Source organism: Pelodiscus sinensis, chromosome 6 (genome assembly GCF_049634645.1).
Source record: "Pelodiscus sinensis isolate JC-2024 chromosome 6, ASM4963464v1, whole genome shotgun sequence".
In the NCBI taxonomy this organism is placed as follows: Eukaryota; Metazoa; Chordata; order Testudines; family Trionychidae; genus Pelodiscus; species Pelodiscus sinensis.
Window position 1 is genome coordinate 72166581 of NC_134716.1, and position 19445 is coordinate 72186025.

The 19445-nt window shown below is 34.7% G+C and overlaps 1 protein-coding gene across 12 annotated transcripts in view; it reads left to right on the plus strand.

Annotated features, from left to right (window-relative positions):
• The window catches only part of KIAA0825 (KIAA0825 ortholog), a 380197-nt gene that overhangs the window by 231597 nt on the left and 129155 nt on the right, over positions 1 to 19445 (plus strand). The window contains exon 21 of one of the 12 annotated variants that reach the window (XM_075932141.1): positions 17096 to 19422. The exons of the other annotated variants lie outside the window; for them this stretch is intronic. Within the exon in view, the coding sequence (XP_075788256.1) occupies positions 17096 to 17105 (10 nt within the window). The 3' untranslated portion in view covers positions 17106 to 19422. Of the gene's footprint in view, positions 1 to 17095; positions 19423 to 19445 lie in introns of those variants that run through there. 12 annotated transcript variants of the gene reach the window in all.

Sequence of the window (19445 nt, forward strand, 5' to 3'; positions counted from 1 at the left end):
GACCTTGTCAGAAGGCTTTTGCAATAAATTATGTGAATCAGTACTTCATCTGCTTTACTGACACACTCAAATCTAATAAATGACCGAGGCACCATTTTACTTTTCAGAAATTAAACCATGGTACTCTTTCAACCAATTTACCAGGTACAAATGTAAGACTTACTAGCCTTTATATTTTTGCTAGTAGCTCATCCACTTTAATCTTAGGCTTCTTCAGAACTCTGTTGGCTACGTCTACACTGGCATGATTTAGCGCAAATACTCTGTAACGCAAGAGTTTTTGCATTAGAGTATTTGAGTAAGAGAGCATCTACACTTGAATGTGCCTTTGCGCAAAAGATGTGCTTTTGCGCAAGAGCATCCGAGCCAGTGTAGACACTCTCTTGCGCAAGAAAGCTCTGATGGCTATTTTAAGAAATTGATGTTGCCTTTCTACACTGGCCTCTTATGAAAGAACAGTTGCACAAGAGGGCTTGTCCCTGAGCGATAGCGTCATAGTTCTTGCGCAAGAAGCACTGATTTCTTACATTAGAACATCAATGTTCTTGCGCAAGAACTCGTGGCCAGTGTAGACAGGCAGCAAGTTTTTGCGCAAAAGCGACTACTTTTGCGCAAAATCTTGCAAATGTAGATACAGCCTTCATATATAACATCTGGTGATATACTGCTTTTTAATGTATTGGTTTGTTCCAGAACTCCCTTTTATGATGTTTCAATCTCTGATAGTACCTCATCCATAATACCGGAAAAGAACAGGTTCAGGATAGCTGGCTCTCCATGATCCACTGTGATGATGACTAAATCAAAGAAATCATGTGATTTTAAAGGGCCTGGGTCTCATGGCCACCATTGTTGCTACTGTGGCAGCACTGGTGCTTTGAACCCCGGATCCTTTAAATCACTGCTAGAGTGCCACGCTGTGTGTTCCTGGTGCTTCTAAGCGCTGAGGGAGGTTGCGCTGCACTCTGAGCAGTGCTGAGGTACAAGATCAGTCTCATCTCTTTTTGGTTTTATAGGAAGTGCAGTGGAACTAATTATTGTGTATTCCAGTAAAGCAGTTCCATATGAGAAATTATTAGTTAAATTGAAAAAGTTCAGATTTATATGGGACAAGAAGTGGGAGTTTGTTAATAAAGTTTGTGAATAACAAAATGTGGGAAGGTATTAACAAGATTGCTATAAGCTGGGGATGTGTCAGTCGGAAATAACAGTGAAGGAAAGGTTTATGGGTTTGATCATGAGCTACAAATGTGATGTCAATTTCTAGGATGCATCAGGCAAGATATTTTCAGTAGACATTATTATTACCATTGCACAAGACACTGATGACACCGCATCTGGAATAGTGAGTGAACTTCTGGTCTCCTGTGTTTAAGGAAAATTAATTTAAACTGGAACAGGTGCAGATGAGCACTGTTAGCGTGATTAGCGGAATTAAGAACCTGACTTATAGATGGAGACTTAGGGAACTTGATTTATTTAGCCTAAATCCCCACCCAAAGTCATAGAGGAGATATGATGGTTCTCTATAAATACATCAAAGGAATAAAAATGGAGGAGAGAGGAGTTATTTAAGTTAAGGGGAAATGCTGGCACAAGAACAAATGGACATAAACTGGTCCTCAGTAAATGTAGGATTAAAATTAAATTAAGATTTCTAACCATTGGAAGAATGGACTTTTGGAATAGCCTTACAAGGAGAGCCATGAGGGCAAAAAACATAACTTATTTGAAGACTGAGCTTGATAAATGTATGGAGGAGATGGGATGCTGAGATTGCCTGCAAAGGCCCATCCACAACTACTATTAAAGAATTATTTCCCAGGCATCCTAATTATAGTATGGTCCCTATTACTTAGTGTCTCAGCTAATGTTATCTCTTAAACTAACTTCTACTTAAGTGTAAATTGATATTAGCCTCTCTTCTTACATTCTTTGAAATTAACTGTTCCAAGAAGCAATAATTTATAGTGTTGAGAAATTGCTTCTTTAAATTTTTTCCCATTGTGCCATGAAATCCTCCCTCATTATTTATCATTTTGCTAAACATTTCTGTCTCTCTGATCTCTCACATTGGGCAATTAATTTTTTTTCTTAGTCTGAAGGACAGTAGTTTAATCTTACCAGTATAGTTGTGTTCTTACAGCTTGAAATGTATATCATTACAGAATCAACTGAGTGATCCTCTCTACATAACATTTTTATCTCACTCGATTCCATGAAATCTGTTAAATATAGCACTTTATCTATACCTCTTTGGCATAACCTGTCCTGCCTGTATAGTTTATACCCAAATATTACAATACCCCTGTGGCAATTGTCGTTCAAGTGTGTTTCTGTAATGTCTTATATTATCAAGGTCCTTCACCATTGCTAATCTATTTAAGCTTCTAAGCTTTTCACATTTGAAAGCATATGGACATTTGATTTTTGTGTGTGTGTTTTGTTTCTAACTAGGTACTTGCTGTTATTTAAGACCCTAATCTCACATTGCTGATTTCACAGAAATTTCCTTTCTGATTTTTACCTGTCACTAGTCTAGTTGTTATTTGTATCCTACCGTTTAAAGGATACAAAGATACCTTTGAATTACAGACATTTTTAACAGTTGTCTAATTTGTGTGCTCTTTAGCACCTCTCTTTCTCCCCCCCCCATGTATATTTTAGATACACCCACAAAACCTTATTAATTATATATGTCATCATCTTGTTCACTTTGATTAAAGTAGAGTCTATCCCTTTTCTGGAGGCTTTTTTTTTTACATTACTTCTATTGTGTCTTGATTTCATTGTTGAATTTTCTCAAACTTGGTACCCTCCTTGGATACTATTACCTATTATGGCATGCAGAAATTTCGTGTACTACTTTCTGCTGAGTAAATAATCTTTTTCCTTCAGACTAAGCCCCTGATCCTGCAAATGCATAGTCACATATTTAATGTAATGTATATGAATACTCCATTAACTTCCATGGACTTTTTTGGATATGTAATGTTAAACATGCACATAGTGTTAACAGGATTAGGGCCTGAGAAGAAATCCTTGTAAGAATTATGGTTATGCTAGTGTTTTCTGAAAATGCTGAATTTATTGCTGACTAATTGACTTAGGAATTATCATGGTGTGAAAACCATGGCCTTGGTAGTTTAGAATGTCTTTGTTAATATATACCGTGTAGTACTTAGTACATTTAATTTTTTTTTCTTACCGGGTATTTTAGGTGTGAAATATAACTTGGATCTTCAATCTATCTACCCAAGTAATGAGCAACCTTTTACCATTATCACACTAGTTCTCAAACTTCAGCTGCTAGGAACCTTGTTTTAAAACTTGTAAATAGTAAGTTTTAAATAAACATACATTCAATGTTATTATTTTCAGTGACAATTTTGATATAGTATTTGTGGATTTTGTCAAATTGCATCAGTTATGAGTTATTACATTTTTGTCTTGAATTTCAGTTACATATACTCCAGACCTGTTGCAATACAGAAAGGCAAACAGCCATTCCAGAAACTATATATTACCAGTTCCTGAATAATAAATATGTAAAGTGCTGAACAGTGAATATTACATCCAGAATCAAGAAATATCACTTCATACACAAGAGAACATTTTCTAAATTGCTTTGTTTGCATTTAACGTAAATATTCTGTTGAGAATTCAAAAAGCAGTCTGAAAACATTAAATCAGCAAGAGTCCATTTTAGGTTTTGAACTTATTGCCCTATGTTGTCTACTTCTTCAGAACTTTATAGAATAAATGGAAAACCAACTTTTCTATTTTCTATGCTATTTTCTCCTGGTGAGATAGAATTAGCAAAGTCATAGTTTCCCAGTGTCAACACCAAATATCCCTGTGGCTAATGTAATGAAACGATGGAAATGAGTTTTTCCTTCTGGATTGTGAAAAGACTCTAGAAAAGGAACAAAAAGGTAAAGACACAGACCATTTTCCACATGCATAAAATATTGCTGCAGTCCCATGACTTATTAAAATTATAAATAATAAGACTACAACATGTAGGACAAGCTCCAGTACAACAGTATTAACATTTTTAAAAAGAGCTGGATAGTGCATACAATCCTGTGAATCAGCTACTTTCTTTTTCCTTATTCACATTTGCTTGGCAGCTACAAGTAACATAGAAGCGTAGCTTTTAGATAATTCAGAATAGACTTGTCGAGCATCGCGGTAGTATCCTTTAATTGTAAAAACTGAACGTAGACTTCAATTCCAGAGTTAAGCATCTGCACTGAGTGCTTTGCATACTATTTTTTCTCTCCAGTTTTAAATGTATGGGAGCATTTGATCAGAGTCCTTTTTATATTCAAAATGAGTCAGCTTCTGTCTAGAAAGTGTCTTATTGTCATGATGTCACTGCATCTCAAGATTTGTGACCTTTTGCACTGTATGGATTCATGGTAGTCCACGTTGTATTTTTATAGACCAGATTGCTTTTGTCCCCCCGCTAGGGGGTATCAAAGCCTTTTGGACTGGAATTTCAAGTACTGATAGGTTTGTAAAAAACAAAACTAATTTTTATATATAATAAGCACCGCCAGATGTCGCAAAGGCATCATTGATTAAATGTTTTTTATCCAAAATGTGGCACTTATATAAGGAATACTAGTATTGTGTTAGAGAGTTGCAGAGGCCATAACAGGTCAGTGAAATGTCCTTCACACATTTGATTTTTACATTCGAGAATAGGTCAAGATGCAAAGATAACCACATATCTGACATTGACGTTGCTACCACTTAGACAACAGATGAAATTGCCTTAGTCAGTGGGATCAGTCAGACCGTTAGTACTTGGAAAACTGCATAAGAATTTTGTTTTGCTTTTCCTTTCAAAATAATGGTTCTGAACTTCATCTGAACATAAATCCCTAGATGTTCAATTAAATATTGAATTATGTACATAAAAAGTTTTGTTCTCCCTATTCCGTCCCCAAAGCTGGGAGCTCTGTAGAAAGTACGTGTGTGTGTGCGCACGCTTGTGCGTGCGTGTGTAAATGAAAGAAGTGCTGTTGAATGAATTTCAACTGAGTTGAACAGTATGCATAAATTGGCAGTTTAACAAGTAGAACTTGGAAACAAGCATTTGATGATTGATTTTTTTATTGAGACAGATTGAGAATGATAGTGGATAAAGTGATTTTCCTTATTGAGAGAAAATATACTGTTTTTCAACATGTCTACAGTATGAATGGGAGCCCTGTCAAAAAAACTGAGCAACACATAATATCTTTTAAAAGGTGAATTAACATAAGTATATCACTTAGTTTATGGATCAAATTTTACACTTGTCAGTTTTATTCAGAATGTCATAAAGTTTATATTGCAAACGTAGTGTTATTACCTTTGTTATGTCCTGGAAAAGCCTAATATTAACTGAAGTCATTGTTGAATTCCAAGTATATGCAGTTGAAGAAATGCCAATACAGAAAATTAAGTCCAAAATATATATTCATGTGCAGATCTTAGTCAAATCCCTAGTAATTTTAAGTACTTGAAATACATTATTCAACAAGTAACCTGCTGTAGGTTTGTGTTTAATGGGCTCTGCTTGAGTATACAGGAGCTGTCAAGATAAAATATGGAACATGCATCATTCTAATTCAATTTCGATTCTTCAAAATTAAAAAAAATAAAATTTATGTGTGTTTTATATATACTGAACATGGATATTTGCAAACTTTATCATTAAAAATTGGAAATTAAGTTTATTTGTGATTACCATTATTTGTATTTGTTTTGTCTGAATAATATATAAATCTATATAACTGTATGCTGCTAAGACTTGTTTACATAACCCCCTTTAATCCAAAATTCCTCTCATAAAATCTAGGTTATATCCCTAGGCGTGAATCCTTACCCATTAACTCTCCCATTATGCACAAGTTTGTTTATCCAAATGTTGATGTCTCCAAACATTTAAGATAATTGGGATTGTACTATATGCATATGTATATACATGTATTGTATGCATATGTATAAAACTGATGTGCTCATTTTTACCTGGGTTGTACATATGCAAGTAAATTATATACATATACACACACAAGCTTTACTAAAATAGGTTATATTAAATTAACTAAACAGTACTGTTCTCCAATTTGAAATAAAATGCTTGTTGACAGCTGAAACACTATGTTTGTTTCTGTTATTTCATTGGCATTTTTTATAGTTTATGATGTCATTCCAGGTAACTAAATATGTAATGCATAGTTACTTACTGTTCTATGTATTATATTCATTAACCTTATAGGTGAAGGCTTGGTATATTTTTAATTTTCAGCTTTCATAAGTGGAGCTAAAAGTATATATGTAGTACCATTTTTCTTTGTGTGTGTGTGTATTCTGTACATATGAACTACATACATATGAAACACCTACTTTGTATTTTATTCTAAGACTTTATGTATATTTAACCTTTAATTTAACTAGCAGGTTGTAAGATTTACATAAAAAATAGATGAGCTTTGAACTCACTGAATGTTATTGGTATAGCATGATCAATCATTTCTAAATGTTAATGGTGTTAAAAACAATGAGAGCATATGCCTTATATTTTATAGTGTGTATTTGTAACATTATTTAGCATAAATAAGGGATTTGCACCATGGCATTGTTATGTAGTGTTTTGCAGTTTTTTGAACAGCATATTGTAAGTTTTATTATCAACATTATAAGGGGAAAAGGCAAATATAAGTATTAATATAAACTTTTTTTTTTTACTATGAATAACATAATAGGTGATTTAGTAACTATTGCCATCCTGTTGGAGTTAAGTAAATCTATATGTTACAGTGTTTGAAATGTTTTTACTTTATTTCCTTTCCTTTCTGCTGTCTTTTCATAAAATACAACTTTTATTGGTGTTATCTTAAATACATCATAAACACAATTCTTCAGTGAAATAACATGCAGTGTCTGAATGACAGTAGTTGCGGTGGGGGGGGGGGGTTATGATTTGAAATAGGAAAAAGCCTGCTGTGGTAACAAAGACTGAATCAGTCCCTGTGTTGCACTGCTCTTTGATCATATCTTTAAAACTGATAGTAACAAAGAATATTTATTTGTTGCCACTCTATTGTAGGATTTATTTTTAACCCCAAATCCCAACTATCAAGAAAATTGCATCCTCTTAATCTCACACAGAATGGCATACTGCATCATAGCATATTTGGTTATTTGGGACTATAATATTGTTACCTTACTTGAAACACATGGTCTCTCCTGATATACAAGAAAAAACTGAATCCATTTCAATAAATTAATAGGGATGAGAATCCCAATCCATCCTTCTTTTCAGAGGTTCGCATACATTGTAATGAAATGCATTAGGAGTTTTCTTCACTTGAAATCCAAATGAGACCCATTTTGGCTCGCACCCTTGACAGTCTCTTTTATAAGCACTGCTGTCTCTTGTTCATGTGTGGGCTTAGTAAAATGCTTCCTTTGTAAGATGCACAGAGACAATATAATGCCACGAAAGACGAAGGTGTCAAAACACAAAGTTAGAGGCAATCTAATCAATGCCTCCTGATTTAGCCTTTGAAGGCTCTCTTCATTAAAACTCTTTAATTGTGAGGCTTATCTTGAGGTAGAGCTGTTACTTCATATTTTTCAGTGTCATTCTTTGGACAGTCATTTGTACCTTTTCAACGTATTTTCAGTATTCATTGTTTAGCAAATTGGATGCCTTGTTAGCATGGTGGTAGTATGAAAGACTTGCATTAAAATGATTGAAGGTAATAGCATATAAATGCATGGTGCATCTCCACAAAAGTTTACTTTCTGTGTACACCAGTATAAAATATGTTTTGCATTATAGAACTTTTTATTTTTATGTACAAGAATGTGTTTGTCCTCCTTGCTTTATTTTTTTAAGTACAGATTTCATTTTTATTTTCACATTACCCGATTCTCAGTAAACAAATGTGAGTCCCAGAAAAATGGTGAAATGAACTATACTTTTCTAAATATATTCTAGCCAAAATTCTGAGAAGAGGGGAGATAAGAGAAAGATGGCATATCGTCAGTTCTTCACAATCATAAAGTTGGTAATGGTTTCTAGAAAGCAACTTCTTGAAAGGCGTTGACACTTGAAAAAACAGTGTGTCTGAAAGCACATAATTTAGAAAATGCTTTTAAAAGAAATATTCACTTTCCATTTGAAAACTACTAACATAAAATAGATGAAAACCTATTATAATAATCTTTCTTTTGTATATGAGCCAGATGACATTGTATTTTGTTAAAAATAGTGTATAGTATCATTGAGGCACATAGTAGCACTGTGCATGTAGTATATATCAGTAATATATAACTTACAAAGTTACAGCTTCTGCTTATGTGTTATTCAAAAAGAATATAACAACCCCGTAAGAATAATTTTGTTAATGGAATCAACAAATACATGCATTTTCAAAATAATTCATATTTTATAATCTATAAAATAGATGTATTTAATTTCTTTTTAAGTGTTTAGAATGCTAACATTGTTAATGGCCCCATTGCAATTATTATTAGAAAAAATGAGTAATTTTAAAATAATAGAAAAATAAAAAGATAAGTACCACAGAATTTATTAGCAGACACCCTTGAAAATGGGGTGGGGAGAGGGGGAGAAATCCTGCAACTTTGACCTGGTTTTCGAATGACTAGTGTGGGGAGTACAGCTGCTCTAGCTTTAGTAATTATTTGTGATAGGTTGTTTTTTAGTCCCATATGTATAGGAGCTCCAGGCCCAACTAACTCATTTGCTGGCACACAAAAAGATTCTTCCAGGTGCTGAAAATTAAATTTTAATATATTATTTAAATATTAAGAGAAATACAGTTTCAGTCATTTTATTGCTACAGCTGTAGTATAAAGTATGAATATAGATTACAAAGATTATTGAATAGTCTACCAAATAAGAAATTTACACTAGTTATAAATACTTCATAGTAATAAATATTTGAGCCATTTCTATATTACTTATATAATAATTCATATACAGCACACTGAAAAATTGTTATGCAGATGTTTTATTAATGCATTTTCTAATCAGACTCAAAATTGTTAAATTTAAGTTTTTGTTATGTTTGGAATGTAAAATAAATAACTGTAATAATAATAAGAAGAATGAAAATTGAAATTCATTCCTGTGCAAAGGGCTAGTGTAAAGCCTATGCATCAGTTAGTCCCTAAATTAGCACAGAAGGTAAGTCCCACTGAAGTCAAGTTAACTGCTGTGGTTTACTGGGGCCTTCAGGATGTGACTTGAATGGGACAAAAACGTGCTTACTATTAGGCAAGTGCTTAAAAGGTTTACTGATTTGAGGCTTTAAGTTCTATTTCAGGGCTCACGTGTGGCTGAAGTGATGCTGTGGGCTGGCCCTGTGCATAAAAATGAGTTTCATCTTTAAAATAGTAACATAGAGAGCAGATGGTTTCTTCAGTTGTTGTATAAACTAAGTTATTGGAATGGATTAAGAAAAAGAATTAAAATATACTATTTTTAATATTTTGAAATATTGCATTATTTGTGAGAAAGTAAACCTTTAGAAACTGCCATCCTACTATATTAATATTTGTTAGGCTGTGATGTAGATTAACACCTTTGGGGATGATATCTCTTGAAATTCTCTGGTCTGAATGATGCATTTTTTCATTATCTTTTTAGTATTTGAATTTTCAAAGGTTGTTTAGTTGGAATTAATTCAGGTATGGATTTAATTTTTCCAGTGATCATATGTTAGAAGGCAAAGTCATTCCATTTGTCTTCATTATTACACTGAATATTGAATGGGATTTATTTTATTAGCGACAGTTTATTTTGTTCCATTGTAGCAGGATGTATTCACCATGGGTCTAAGTTCAAAGGGCTTTAGATCAGGTGCAGTACAATCTTGTAGAAATGGGAAATAAGAAAACAGCTGTATTACTATAGTACAAAATCTCATACAAGGCAACAAAATCACAAAATATTCCATGTGTTTTAATCTTTTCAAAATCAATTGACAAATCACAATACTTGTCTCTCTTAATTACAGAGCTGTATTTCAGGATGCAACAGTGCAGAGTTCCTACTGTAGAAATGCTTCTTACTATTTTTAGTAGGGATGAACCTTGGCCTGAAAGATCTAACAAGGAATAGATTAAAAACTAAATTCAAACCATCTGAATTACACAGTCTCTCAGAAAATCAGAATTGTCAATAAATATGCATGATGTAATTTTCCACAATCTGTGTGTCCAAACTAAACATTTATATTGATATAACATTAACAATCTGAGTTTAATTGACCAAAAACTAAGGTCAAGTTATCTCATACTGCGCACGCTATAGGACGGTTTTATAATATGCTGGGTTTAAAGCTATCAATGCTTATTTTCCTCAGATCTATGACATCATTTAAATATTTTATTCAATATTTACTATTTTTTTAAAAAAGTGTTCCTTTTGTTTAAAAAACTCAAAATAATATGAATTGCTAAAGCATTCACATGTGCCTTTTGGATATACATGATTTCTGCTGACATAGAATCAATTTAAATGGTTGCTGACTTCTTTCCCTTAAAGTACTTTAAGGATTATGAACTGTTATATATTGCTAATATTGAGCATGATGTAGTTTTTGAGGGCCTTTTGGCTTCTGTTCAGTCTTTCCCTACTGAGACTTCCGATTTATTTCTGAAGAATTAGGATATTAAAGGATACGGTGTGAAAGGAGAAATATATTATTCAGATTTTTTTTAAAAAGCCAACATGTACTTTTCCTGATCCTCAAATATGACTTTCATTGTCTGGCTATTCTGGAAGGACAGGAAGCAACGAGATGTGCTTTTAATTAGGTCAAAACTTTAGTCTTTAATATCTGGGAGTAACTGTTAGACAAAATTATACAGTGCAGGTAATTCCATAATCAACTCTGGGGCTTCATCAGCATTCCTTTTTCCCTTTCAATTCCCAGCCAACTCCCTGCTGGGATCCCGCTTCTCTCCCCTTGATAAGTGGGGCTATACAAGTCAAGGGGGGGTCAACCCCTGGCCACACTCATCATGGGAGCCTTGAACTCCCTTTCTCAATCCTTTAATGAGTCTTTTATCTTTAAGTCTTCTACCAATCCATTTTATCTGATCACTGCATCCATTATCTATGGAATATTTACACTGAACATAAAGAGAGCTTTGGCTAGCACAATCCAGTGCTAAAATAACTACTGATCTTCTCATCATCAGAAGGGCAGAAGGCAAGCCCATGCCTTCCCAGTCCAGCTGAAGTGCTTTCTGCCTCTTCCAGGATTCAGTAATCCGGTGCCTTCTCTTGCAGGGAGGCCTTAAAGGGGAAATGATCCACTCGTAAAATTAAAGGGGAAGCTCCTTTTTTCTATCAAGATGGACAAAGGTCCACCCTGTTTAATATTCCGTGAGAGTATTTTAAAGCTCTAAATTTACCTTTCTCTTATGTACTGATGAAGTTAGTTTAACACCTATGACTAGATGAATTAATGATTAAGGACTGTGATGATCTCTGATTACTTTTGAATCAAATGGTTAGACAGTGTAATTTTGTGAACCTTCTTAGTGAAAATGAAATAGGTTTTCATCTTTCCCTTGTTAACTATTGTTATTAATGTTTACATGTTGCACAACAATGAGTTGTATTATTGGATAACTCTATAACACTTGGTGCTTTTGAAAGGTGCCATGTTAAACTCTACCTTCCCCAGCCTTGTATAATTCTAGCATTTTTTCAGATAAAAGCAAGTAAGTGAAAGAGATTAAAATATAAAATCTATGCATCTTAATAATACTGGGGGATTATGTATATCTATATAGAAATAATAAAGAGAAGTGAACAATGGTTGAAAGAATAACAATAGAAATTCACAACAAACATTTTATAAAGGGACAGAATCATTTTTTATAACAAAATCATAAAGTAGGTTCCTATTAACTCTATCTTCTGTGTTAAGAACTGGAAATGCTATATTTTGTAATCACTTCAGCAGTCAAATCTACACTTGATAAATCTGTCACTGGGGCGGACAACTAGCTGTAGAGAGAAGGACTTCATTCTTAAATCTACTAACCAGATGAGCCTGGGATTTTGCTTTCATTTGCTTTAACAGAGTAAAATGGCATTATTGAAGTCAATAATAAGACCTCCATTGACTTCCGTGCGTATAACATGCTGTTGGATTACCATGCAGAACCTTATATCTACAATATGTTGCTAATTATATTATAAATTATATTGCAGATCCTCTCTTTAGCTTACTTGAAACTCCATTATGTAAAACATTTTTCTTCTAAAACAAATAAAAGATGGAAGATTAGAACTATTTTTTCTTCCACTTATATGTTTTATATAGTTAGTCTTTTTCTCTCAGAGCATCCAGAGAGTAAGGAATTCATACTTAAGACTCACATACCTAACAGAGCAACAGGTATTCTCTCCAGTATTTCTTTAAGTTTCTTTTCATCATGCCATCAGTTTTTTTGGTATGATTCTGATTTACAGATTTTGTCTGGTTGCGCTGAAAGAAGACATTTTCTATGGGTTTCGTCAGGCCGCATCTTTATTATTAGATGTCTGGGACTATCCAGCAGATAACATGCACAATGTGGGTAACACTCCCTTGTTTTATCCCATAATTAATCGGGGTGGAGGTGTGCCTTTAGTAGCTCCCTCCCTTCCATTCAGATCTATCCAGGGAATCAATTGCTGGGAGCTTACCAACAACCCCCCTCATAGGAGGGGTAAGGTAGATTAAAATGATGGAGTTTGGTGCCATGCTGTTCCAGTCATAGGAGTCCCCAACTACTGCCAGCTCACTCAATTACTGAGCACCTCTCCCCAGACATTTATCCATTACTGTATGCTTTTTTTTATGGAATACCTGCACTGAACATCACTATATACTTAAATAATAAGTTGCAGCATATGACCTACCACCCGTTATATTCTGGATGAACTGGGCCCAACTGAACCTGCAGTGAGAGAGTGAAAAAACCTAACTGCACCTGGCCAATATGGTCGTAAGAGAAAAATTCTTTCCCAGCGCCCCTGAATGGAATGACTAGCATAATGTCCATAGGAGATATAGCTAATAACCTGGTATATTTATCATTAGAGCGGTGTTTCTGAAAGTGTTCCATGTTTACTTCCTGCTGCTCCCTTTGACTGCAAAAGACGAAGCAGAGCCAATGGGAGTCACAAGGCTCCGTGGCCACAGTGCTAGTAAATAAACAAACCGGAGTAGTCAGTTAATGTGTTTCTCAAAGTGATTTCATGGAACACTTTCAGAAACACTGCACTAGAGTATAGTGGGTACTGCCGATCCTGCTCCATGAATAAAAGGATCCCAGTACAAGCTGACCCTTTAAAATTCCTCATTCCTGGGTGATGAGTTAGCTCCAGCCCCTTTTCTAGTAGTTCCGTGTCTCCTCCCAAGCCATCAAGAATTTTTTTCCCTACATCCCTCTCCACTCAAATCATCAAGAATTGTTTTCTTCTCCCAGCTAGCCCAACAAATACCCCCAGTGTAAGATGCAGGGTAATGATTAGTAAGACCACATACACATTATCAAATTCACAGATTTACTACATAAACGTAAATGGAATCTCTGTAATATAACCTCATTTTTCTTGTAATTGACATCAAATCATAGATGTTCTGAGTTTTAACATTTAACTCAATACTAAGACATAGGGGATTGACCCTTAAAGACTGAACAAGACTAATTGGAAGTAGCATAAAAGATGATAATATCAATGGGTTTCATTGTAGTATAATTACATGTTGAGGCAGAACCCTGAAACTCTATTACTCTGCATTGACAGGCAGTATCTTAAAAGCTGAAGTCAGGAAGCTAATTTCTAGGGAAAATAATAGCAGCTAGAATAATACAAAATATGTATTTTAATTACTAATCATCATAGTCTAATCATCAGTCCTTTTCTACAGTTAAGCCTTTTTCTTTTCATTGTTTCTTTGTATTTCAAATGAGATCTTAAGAATTAAAATCCTGGTATTCTAAGATTGTAGGGGCCTACAAAACTTATGTTCAACATCCATCCTTTTTTCATGCTCAGTAATTAAAAATGGCTATGGGCATTTTCTATCCTCTGAGATTTACCAACTGCTACAGCTTTCAACATTTGTAGAAGGATTTTTTTTACCTGCTTTTATATGGAATAACCAAATATCAGAGCAGCTTGAAGTATTTAAAAAAAAGTTTACCTCTAGGCCTCTGGTTTTCTGCACATAAAAAAGGCAGTATCATTAGTCTACCATTCTATTAATTTTGAAATCCTAAGAACAAAAGTCATTAATAAGTCTTTTGTCATGGAGAAAAAAGAAAAGATGCCTTTTTACTATTTGTATGTCATCATGCCAGGCCTAGAAAATTAGCCTAATTTATTATTTAAAACACTGGTGGGATTCCTAATTGCATTCATCATTAGACATGACACGTTTAGAACTGAAAACCATATCCAGTGAGAATTTTCCAGTTTGAATTTTGAAATAAAAATATTTTTCAAGAGATCCCTAGCTATTGCTTGTTACCATGGCAACAGTCCTATTTGTCTGAGAGCTCTGTCCGCTGCCAATGAGAAAGCGAGCTGCGTCAACTAAACATACGAATACATCAAAGACAAATTCATATGCTCAATCTGATCAGCTCAATTAATGTAAGAACAGAAGCTGAAGGGGGTTAAAAGAGGGCACCCATTCAGGATAGATGAAGCCCCTTTTAGCAGAATATATACGCCGGCCTTTTGGGGGAGGAATTTAGCACACTGTCAAAAACATTATCAGAAAAGGAAAGTACTAGGCCTCCTACACCTAACAGATATGAAGCTGTCAGACAAAGAATAGCACTATTCATTAAATGACACTTATTTTCTCCCACTTTACAAGAATACAGTGAACAAAACAAGCAGGGGAGCAGCTGAGAGATAGACACTTTTTTCTTTTCCTAGTGATGACAGACATGCAGCAATTATGGTGATAACTAAGGAATACTAAACAAGAAGCCAGGCTCCATTCTGTTTATCACCTTAAATTTTATGTTGCTAAATTTGCATGCAACTCTTGTTTTGTTTTATTATTTATGTCTGGGACAAATTAGATCCTTTTGTTTTTAACATGGTGCTTTCAATTTGGTGAAGAGCTTTTTTAAACTACACATATTCTCTCACTTTTCTTGTTAAATGGCCATATCAAGTTGAAGTGCTTTTGAAGTAAGACATTTTCAAAGCACAACAAAACTGCTGTTATCAATGGGAGGAAAAGAACATTAGTGTAATGGCAGGTATTGTGTAATATTTCTACTGCATGTAATTTAAAGGCGGTATAGTGAAAAGTTGTATTAATTGCTATCTCTACTTTCAGAATGCATTACCTAGTGCAATGGTGTTTTTTAAAAATTGATTCTTAGAAAGTTGTAGCTGATTGGTAGTAAAAGCTTAGTTTGTGTGCTTTGTAACAGGTGCCAGTAAGACGGCGATCCCACAGGGTTGCTGCCTTTTAAGAATCTAATGCCTAAGCCATGATGATCTGATTTAAGGTCCATTATCAATAGTCTACTACTTATATCTGCATGATCATGGACTGATTGATACCGACTTTGTAGCCATGTGCTCCATAATGTGCTGTCAGGAAATGCTGACAGTTACAATGAAGGAACAATAAATGTGGGGCAGCAGTAATGTAAAGGTCCAGCCTGGCTGTATGAAAACTGATAGCTAGGATATTGGCTCCTGTGTTACCATATACACCAGTCCCTTTGAGGATTTAGCTGGTAAGTGAATTAAAATGGTCTCCAGATGCATAGAAGAGGGGGAAAAAAATCTTCATTTAAGAAACTTGCAGAGTTTGCCAAAACACTGCATTAGAAGAACACAGAAAACCAAAACAGCACACACACAAAATCCCGCCTTACTCAAAAATCAGAGAATATCTAACACTGCTGGAAAACTGACACTTGAGAGATTGATACACAAAAAGAACACTATATCTATTTTGTGTAACTATAATCTATATTATGTACAATTTAAATAAAATATGAGTAAGTTTGTATGTTAATTTCAATTGCTCGACAGGATATATTTTCATTCATGCTTTAATATGGTATCTGAGCATACTCATAATTTTAATTTGCCCTTATATCTTTTATGCATATATATGTATCATCAATTAGGGAGAAATAAACAGTTCAGGATATGTAATTCAATGCAGTGACCCTAGTTCTATATCATTATTCTGCTACAACTCCTACTTTGCTGAATTAGGCCTAGACATTGATTGCTGCTTTTGACCCATTGTGTTCAATAGGAGTTGTGTCTGTGTGAGAAGAACTGGGTTTCATATGCATTATGGGAACAGGCAAAAATGCATCCTCAATTCATAATATCAGTTTTATCTTGACTTAAGTCTAATTTATAGTTAATTTGTGAAGTGCCACAGATAAAAATAATTCTAGAGAAATAAAATTTCTACTGTGTTAAAGGATCGAAAAAAGTCTGATTTTGTTTTATTCCCACATAATCAAAGAAATTCAAATGTAATGTTGAAATGTTTTCCTTAATCTAATCTGTTACATATTACTGTTGTTATTATTTGGAATGTAAATGACTATTGTGCTCTGAGGCCCATATCAAAATTGATGCCTAGTTGCATAAATTGCTGTGCAAATATATGAAGAGATAAGTTCTTTCTTGAGGAGCTGGAAATCTAAGACTTTTTCATACTTTTAGAAAAATATAGAAACAACATTAATATGTGTTGATAGTTTTAAACTTTAAGTTGTACTCAAACAAAATCACATTTTTAAAACAAAACAAAAAACCTGATGTCTAGTATAGAAATTAATTTAATACTGCATTTCATTGAAAAAAGTCACCAATCTTTAAACAATGTGTTCACGGTAACTGACTGTGATAGATTTTTGTCCATCAAGCCAAAAAAGAAAAAAGGCTGCTAGTCATTTGAATTGGTTTATGAGAATGGGAAGGAGAAACTTGACCGAATGGAGCAATTGGAGTTTAGTGCAGCAGAGAGACTCCACATATTATCCCTTTTTCCAGATCCCTTTAATTCTTAAATGTGGAAAAGGCACTGGGGCCATTGCTGAGACAAGACTGAGAATGGGGACAGCAGATAGAAGCCTTCCCAAATAGGTGGAAACAATTAAGGAAAGAATGACAACCTGCATTGTATGATTTATTACCAAGTATTCCCAGAATGCGGTAAGTGAATCAAGTTGCTGCCCTATTAAACCCCATCCATTGCATCTTGTCTTTTTCCCAGCATGACTGGAACAATGAGCATACTGAAAACCTCCCTAATCTGCATAGTGACACAATATCCTGAATCATCATTAAATATAGTTTAAAATGTTTCCTCCTTTTAAACTATCAACACACTACACCATAACAGTTCCAGTGGCCATTACATATCAATATCTAATTAAGCAGTCCTTAGTTACCAGTGGGAGCACTCAATGACTGTAACAACTGGCGCAGCATCACACTCATTTCAGTGCCAAGCAAGATCTTTGCTAAGATCATTATTCAGCGGATTGTAGACGCTGTTGATAAATCACTGAGGAAAGAACAAGCTGGCTTGTGTAAAGGATGGGGATGTGTAGATTAAATGTTTGTACTGCGTAACATCATTGAGCAATGCATTGAATGGCAGAGGCAGTTGTTCATCAACTTTATTGATTTCAAAAAAGCCTTTGACAGCATTCATAGGGATAGTCTTTGGTATATTCTGAGAGCATATGGAATACCACAACAAGCTTATTAAGAGATTTTATAACAATTTCACATGCAGCATGGGGAACAATGATCTACACTTCGAAGTTAAGAGTGGAGTAAGGCAGGGATGCGTCATGTCTCTGATGCTCTTTAACTTAGTCATTGACTAGGTTATGTGGCGTACAACAGAAGATGAGCCAAGAAGCATCAGATGGACTGGCTTCTCCACATTAGAGGACCTTGATTTTGCTGATGACCTTGTGCTGCTCTCCCATGCACATCATCATATGCAAGAGAAGACAAATCGACTGCACTTTCGGAAAACAGGTCAGACTAAGAGTTAGCCAGAAGAAGACAGAAGTCATGACCCTAAATATTGAGGCACCAGCATCAGTTAAGATTGATGTCCATAACCTATCTATCATAGAGAGCTTTTACATACTTGAAGTATTATCAGGCAAGATGAAGGCATCTGAAGCGATATCCAGAGCGGATTCAGTAAAGCCAGTAATGTGTTCATGAGTCTGAATGCTGTATGGAAGTCATCACAGTACTGCGTCCATACCAAACTGAAGTTTTATCAACACTAACTATTATATGAATCAGAATGCTAGCAGATGATAGCGTATGACCTCAATAAATTGTTGACTTTTCACACCAGAAGTCTTTGGAGGATCCTCCATATTTTTTGGCCAAGAATAATTTCAAATCAGGACCTGCTTGTGTGGTGCAAAAAAGATGACATGTCTACAGTCATTATGGAAAAATGCTGAAGATGGATTGGGCACGTGCTCAGGAAAGATGGAAGCTCTTTAAGATTGCTGTGCACTGGACCCCTGAAGGGAAGCAGAAATGAGGACGACCCAAGACAACATGGTACCAGATGACTGAAGTAGAAGTGAAGAGCATGAATCACACTTGGGGTACTATTGAGAGTCTGGCCAGAGATAGACAGAAGTGGAGGACCTTTGTTGCTGCCCTATATGCCAGTGGGCATGAAGGGCAATGAGGATGATGATAGTAACCAGTGCACAAATACCTGACAAGATAATGCATAGCAAATCCAAGGAAAGAGAATTATATTTTGTATTTCAAAGCCTACCTACTGCTCCATAATTTGAAACTACAAGGCCAAATCCCTCTAATCTTAGTCAAGAAAATGGGTTCATTGTCTTCATTATGAGTGCCTGACTGAGTAAGGCAAATATGATTTGGCCCACGTGCTGTAATGGTGGTCCCTCACTTATTTTAAGATAACAAGTGCAAAACATTTGGGTTTTTTAAACAGTAAGATGTTTTTAAATGATCAATGCAAAAAAAGCTTTAAGCTCTCTACAATTTCCACCACAGTTATAGCTTTAAAATGCCTCAACTGTTACTGAATTCATTAAAAAAAAACATTTTAGCATATCTTGTACAGAATGCCAAGAATCAAACAGAAGCAAAATTTTAATGTTCACATTATAAGCCTCTGGAAGTAGGGATGTATATTGGAAACACTGGCAGACCCTGAAAAACACTTACATTAACAGGCCGTGGTACGAGTAGGGACCCATAATTAGATCTTTTGTGTGTTTGCAGTTAGCTTAAAAAAAAACTTCTTAATTTGTTATAAAAAAATTAAAATGAACTAGCAAAAGGTAAATTATGTTTTGAAGTTGACAGCAAAAAAAGA